The 7,254-nt window shown below is 30.8% G+C and overlaps 1 protein-coding gene across 1 annotated transcript; it reads left to right on the forward strand.

Moving 5' to 3' along the window:
- Positions 1-3,568: 3,568 nt before the first annotated feature.
- On the forward strand, positions 3,569-5,393 carry LOC113856150. Its single transcript, XM_027487843.1, has 2 exons — positions 3,569-3,688; positions 3,808-5,393. The coding sequence occupies exons 1-2, from the start codon at positions 3,598-3,600 to the stop codon at positions 5,355-5,357; spliced, it is 1,641 nt and encodes a 546-aa protein (XP_027343644.1). The 5' UTR covers positions 3,569-3,597; the 3' UTR covers positions 5,358-5,393.
- The last annotated feature ends 1,861 nt before the right edge of the window (positions 5,394-7,254 follow it).

Consider the following 7,254-nt stretch of genomic DNA (forward strand, 5'->3'; position numbering starts at 1 on the left):
TAAGGGACGTGAGTATAGGGTTAATCTTATTAGTATCTCTATGTTGGGCTTGGATGTAATTTTGGACATGGATTGACTGACTGCCAATCATGTTACGATTGATTGTGCCTAGCGACGTTTAATTTTCTCTGAACAGCAGGACCTATCGAAAATGATTCCGATGAGCCAAGTGGAGGTAGCTCTTGAGAAGGGAGCGTCATATTTTGTCCTTTTAGCTATTATGAGTGTAGAGCAGGAACAGGAACTTCAATTAATACCGGTGGTGCAAGATTTTCCTGAAATCTTTCCTGATGATGTTCCTGGAATACCTTCACCTAGAGAAATCGAGTTTAGCATCGACTTAATACCTGGAGCTGAGTCAGTATCTATAGCACCTTATCAGATGGCGCCGAAAGAGCTAATGGAGTTGAAAGGCCAAATTAAGGATTTACTACAGAAAAAGATGATTAGGTCGAGTGTATCACCTTAGGGAGCACCGGTCCTTTTGTTGAAAAAGAAAGATGGAAGTTCTAGACTTTGTGTAGATTACCGTCGACTGAACAATGCTAACCATTAAGAATAAATATCCATTGCTGCAGATTGATGATCTGATGGACCAGCTGAAAGGCGCTAAGCTATTCTCCAAGATTGATTTAAAGTCTGGATATCATTAAATCCGAGTTAAGAATGAGGATATTCTAAAGACAACTTTTCGTACTCGGTATGGGCATTATGAGTATGTAGTGATGTCTTTTGGAGTTACTAATGCCCCAACAATATTTATGGACTACATGAATATGATCTTTAGACCTTTTTTGGATCGGTTCGTAGTGGTGTTCATTGAGGATATGCATTTTTGTTGTGTTGGTATGTATGTGCTGCAATGATCATATGATAGTACATTAGTAGAAGGTACAGGGAATGTATCAACTTTTCAAGCTGGAAGGTCTAGTTGAGAGACATTGAAGTTAGCAATTTTTGGGAAGAGAATGGAGTTAATCATTTTGTTGGTCTAGGTCTAGTTTGTTGGGTTACTAATTTGTCAATGAATGTAATTATGTGTCAAACACTTGTATTTTGAGACTCTCACTGAATTATTATGTTGTAAATACATATAAATTTTATGTAAATTTTGGTGTTACATGGAAATATCCAAAAAGTTTTGTTATTTTGTTAATGTGAATGCCGAAGTTCAATTTGTTATAAGTTTATGCTTTTAAACTTATGTATATAATATTAACTAAATGAATAAATAAATTGAGAATGATAATGCGGAATGTCACTGATTCTTTATAAAAATAGGTCATGACACATCTGGATGTGGTGGGTGAGTATAAGTTTATGCTTTTAAACTCATGTATATAATATTAACTAAATGAATAAATAAATTGAGAATGATAATGCAGAATGTCACTGATTCTTTATAAAAAGAGGTCGTGACACATCTGGATGTGGTGGGTGAGTATACTAATTGAAATTTTTTGCATACACAAAAACTTAAACGCAAAACCTTGCTTAAGCGATACCGTGCTGCTTGTCACTCGAACCAACTTTCGTTGATTTTTTTATGGTATTTCTACCATGCATTTTAATTGTTAACATGAGTTGTATCTCATTATTTTCATATAACAATGGTGGAGTGTAACTTTCATCATTATTTCGATGGAAAGCTAATCCATGCATAAAATAGGACAATGATTGATTGCAAATAACTTAAAATATATTGATATTAGATATCAAATTTGAATAATTATATTATTTAATAATTTTTTATATAATATAAGATTAATCAAATTAATTATTTTAGTTTAAAATTTTTTTATCAAATAGATCATCTTTTAAAAAAATTATATAAAAATAAATAAATAATTACTCTATCATTTTTTAATGCATTATATATTTTTATAATATAATAAATAAATGTTACATTTTGAATAACATATTTATAAATATTTAAATCATGTAAAATTTGAAATTCATGATCACAAAAATAATATAAAATAATTTATAATATATTCTTAGGATATTTCTATCATGCTTTTTAATTATTAACATGAGTTGTATTTCACTATTTTCTTATAACAATGGTGGAGTATAACTTTCATCACCATTTCTATGGAACGTTAATTTGTGCATACAAAACAATGACTGATTGCAAATAAGTTAAGACTTATTATATTAGGTGTCAAATTTGAATGCGTATACTATTTCATAAAATATAAAATTAATTAAACTAATCATTATTGTTCAATTTTTTTTTATCAAAGAGATTAACTTTAAAAAATATATAAAAATAAAATAAATAGTTACTCTATATTTTTTTAATGTGTTATATATTTTCATAATATAACAAGTAAATATTATATTTTAAATAACATATTTATAAATACCTAAATTATGTAAAATTTAAGATACATAATTAAAGATAATATAAAATAATTTAACAGTTAAATTAGTTAATCCTACATTTTATAAAAATTTATTTAAGTAGTGTAAGTATTTAAATTCAATGTAAGATATTAATGAAACCTTATTCATTACAAATTATCGTACATGTTAATATAAGAGAACTTATGCTCCGAAAATTTTAGCATACTTAGCACTGCGTTATTATTATTATTATTATTATTATTATTATTATTATTATTATTATTATTATTATTGCTATTTAGTAGTCTTAGAACATTAGTTAAAAAATTTAAAACATTTTTTTATTAAAAATTATGCAAAAAGTGCATCAATAATTTTTGCTACAAATTTTTTTATATTTTTTATTCTTTAATAATACTCTTAAGACATTGATTAATAATTGTATTTTTTTTAAACTATTACTATTATTTTAGTTCCAAAAAATGAATATTGGTTGTTGCAATTTGCACACACTATTGAGATGGATGTTCTTGTGATTAACATAATTTTCAACGATTTAATTGTTTCAACTATTACAAGTTGATATTATATATAGGATGTTGTATACAAACATTTTTATTTCTCATTCACACATTTTAGTGCACTAAATTTTGTGATATCTTGTTTTTAAAAGCTTATTATACGTATATTGTTATTATACTCTATTAAGTATTTTTAAGAAATTGAAAAAAAATAATTTCGAAATACGTACTCAACATATGTAAAAGTACTATATACATATCAATTATTTGGGTAGTTGACACATTGTTTCCTGGTCCTACTGGACACGTTCAATTTAATAGCACTTATTGCTTTGTTTTACTAAGTCAAAAATTGGCAACTACCTATGCAACGGGAGCAATCCATGTATCAACAAAGTAGTAAAGTGCTCATAACAACCACGTTAAATCATTCACACACTCTTTCGGTTTAAAATATATATACGAGTAATTTACCCTGGTGATAAGATCCCTAGGCAACAGAAAGTTTCATATGGGAACATATATATTCCGAATTCGGTTCATATAATAGTAGTTTATCACGAAAAATAAAGTTACACGTTTATAATTAGATCAATTATTTTTATACTATCACGTTGGTAATGAGAGGGATATGCTTCTTACATTCGCTATAAATAATAACCAATGAACCACATTTATTACCACAAACATTACACAATCTCCTTTTTTCTCTTATATAAACACAACAATGGGGAATCAATGCTTTTCTGACAAGAAAGAATCTCTTCCAATCAACACCACATTCAAGCTTCCTGCTAATATACCAGTTTGGCCACAAGGTTCACATTTTATGTAGTCCAATCCTTCTTAATTAGTTAATATCATAGTGCTAATTATTAATCACCTGTAGTAATTATATGTTTCTTATAATGGTCTTTGAATTATAATTTACATGTAGGTGGTGGATTTGCTTCTGGAATCATTGATCTAGGAGGGTTAAAAGTCTCTCAAATTTCAACATTTAACAAAGTGTGGACAACCTTAGAAGGTGGACCAGGTAATGCAGGAGCTACTTTCTTTGAGCCAGCAGGAATACCTGAAGGGTTCTTCACATTAGGCCACTACAGCCAACCCAACAACAAACCACTTTTTGGATGTGTTTTGGTGGCAAAAGATGAGTCTTCATCTGAAAAAGGGGTTTTGGAGAAACCACTTGATTACACACTTGTTTGGAGCAGCAAGTCCCAAAAGATTAAGCAAGACAAAGATGGCTATGTTTGGTTACCAATAGCACCTGATGGCTATAAGGCCTTAGGCCATGTTGTCACAACCACACCTGAGAAACCTTCCCTCGATAAAATTAGGTGTGTGAGGTCAGATTTCACAGACCAATGTGAGAAACACTCATGGATTTGGGGACCAAGCAAGAGTGACGATGATGATAAAGGTTTCAATGTGCATGAAGTAAGGCCAAGCAATAGAGGCATTCAAGCACCTGGTGTTATTGTAGGAACATTTTTGGCCCATAATGGTGGCACTCCTAGCCCTCTCCCTATTGCTTGTTTGAAGAATACCGACATGAACTATTCATCCATGCCTAATCTACCTCAAATTCAGGCACTACTCCAAGCTTATTCTCCATTCATGTACTTGCATCCTGATGAAAAGTTCCAACCAGCTTCTACTAAATGGTATTTCACCAATGGGGCATTGCTTTTCAAGAAAGGGGAAGAGTCCAAACCACTGGCAATAGACCCAACAGGCTCTAACCTCCCTCAGGGTGGGGGCAATGATGGTGCCTATTGGTTGGACCTTCCTTCTGACAAAGCCAACAAAGAGAAGGTCAAGAAAGGGGATTTCAAGAGTTCTCAAGCTTATGTTCATGCCAAGCCCATGTTTGGTGGATCTTTCACTGACCTTGCCATGTGGGTTTTCTACCCCTTTAATGGGCCTGGAACAGCCAAAGTTGGGCTCATAGATGTTCCACTGGGGAAAATAGGAGAACATGTTGGGGATTGGGAACATGTCACACTAAGGGTAAGCAACTTCAATGGAGAGCTAAAAAAGGTTTATTTCTCACAACATAGTAAGGGTCAGTGGGTTGATGCTTCTCAACTTGAGTTCCAAAATGGAAACAAACTTGTGGCTTATTCTTCCTTGAATGGTCATGCCATTTATCCAAAATCAGGACTTGTTCTTCAAGGCCTTAGTGAGGTTGGAATAAGGAATGAAACTGAAAAGAGTGACATGGTGATTGATATGGGGGTGGATGTTGAAATTGTTTCTGGGGAGTATTTGGGATCCGCAGTTGTAGAACCACCATGGCTAAACTATTTCAGGCAATGGGGTCCAAAAATCACCTATAACATAGCTGAGGAATTAGACAAATTGGAAAAGGTGTTCCCTGCTTTGCAAGTGCTTGAAGATGGTTTACCAAATGAGCTGTTTGGAGAGGAAGGACCCACAGGACCTAAGCTCAAAGGAAGTTGGAGTGGTGATGAAGTTTGACTTTTGAAAATCTTGGTGCCATTATTGAGACCAAGCAATTAAAAAAAAAAAAGAGATAGAGACTTTGGTTTATTAATTATTACGTGTATTTATATGTTTTCTTGATGTATCTATAGTTATCTACATTATTTTGAGGCTCCCTCAAGCATGTGTTGCTTAGTCATAGCTTACAAAATTTGTTTGTTTGAATTTGCACAACTACATGCATGTGGTATTTTTCTTCTGTTGTTAGGTGGAAAAGACAGAAGTAAAAGAAAATGTTTTTTGTGTGCACTTGGCTTGGCTTATACGATTGTGCCCATTAACTTATTGAATCTGTTAACAAGTAATTATTATTTTAAATATAAATATTCGTGTAGAATAAAAATTTATATAATTTGAAATTAATTAGTTTAGTGTGCATAGTTTTTGTGCTTCAAATATATTTCATAATTTCTCTATTGAAAAAAAGCTTGTGTGAACTATTTGTATCTTTTTTTCGTAAAAAAAAAGGAAATGAAAAGAACAACGTGTGAAAGTAAGCAAGTAAACAAGAGGTTGATATTTAATACAAGTATTGAGTTTGAAAGGTCAAGGGAGATAGATGCACGCCATTTCAATGGGTCGGTAGCCAAAATTAAAGAGATATTAAAGAGATTACTTCTCGTGTTTAAAAGAAAATGATTGTATTATAGTCAGAGTTCAGGTTAGAATTTGATAATTTTAAATAATACGAAAGTATTAATTTGGCAAAATATTATTTAAGAAACGCTTGGCGTGATTTGGGTAAATTTTTTATTTTCTAAATTTTTGTTTATACCACTGCATGAATTCGTTAAATTTTCGTATGTAAATTTTTCATGTATTTAGCAATCCACTTTAGAAGCAAAAATGTCACCCTAGAATGTGTCAGGTCATTAGATTTATCTCCGAATTCACAAAGAATCATTTCAGATTCAGTACCCCTTTTATATGCGTATATGTATGCAGTTTCAATAATTAAATCTGCTTTGTTTATTGTATAATTAAGGCATACAATGAGGCTTTTAGTTAAAGAGAGATCTTTGTCAATGGATTTTCGTTAGTTCTATCCGGGCTTATGATATAAAATTTTAAGAGTATTTGATCGTAGAACAGGTAACGTTTTCATTCGTACTTAACATTGATAATCTCTCTTTTAAGCATGAGTACCTTTTACTAGATATGTGTTTTTTCCAGTAAAAGCTTTTTATTTCTATCTCGAGTATTTGTAGTAACATAAGTACTAAAGTTCTGCTTACTAATATTCTTTCAAAAAGACTTTTGATATAATAGTTATTTTATAAGAATTTATCACCAATTCTACTATGTAAGAGGGCTTATAATACTTCAAAGATCTCAATCAATATCACAAGCAAATCGTACCAATAAATTTGAATACTATATACAATTCAAAAATTTAACACTATCAGGTCATTAGTCATTGTTATTTATATGTTAAAATTTTTCATCTCTATCCAATGCTAGTCAAGTATTATTTAAAAATTATAAGATAGAAAAATAAAAAAACATATAAATACAAGAATTTATTTTGTATTTATTCAGTATAATAACAACATGTAGTCTTTTTGAGTGTATTGAGGATTTGGGTCACTGTGTTAAATGAGATTTTATAATTTTGTCCGTTCAAAAATTGAGTATAGCTAGTAAAAATTATAAAATTATGTTAACAATTTGGAAATACAAACAAGAAGAAATAATTGATTTTAAGGTATATTTTTTTCCTTTTATTTTCTTTTTCTTTTTCCATGGTGCTTCTAGTATAGAAAATCCATAAAATAGAATCGTACGAGAGATTAGATTATTCGAATTGTGGGGGTTCCGACAGTGGGTTATCTTTTTCGACGTGTTGTTATAAGTAGATTTCAATGTCTAATAT

This window comes from Abrus precatorius, unplaced genomic scaffold (assembly GCF_003935025.1).
Source record: "Abrus precatorius isolate BTA unplaced genomic scaffold, Abrus_2018 Scaffold11, whole genome shotgun sequence".
Classification (NCBI taxonomy): Eukaryota; Viridiplantae; Streptophyta; class Magnoliopsida; order Fabales; family Fabaceae; genus Abrus; species Abrus precatorius.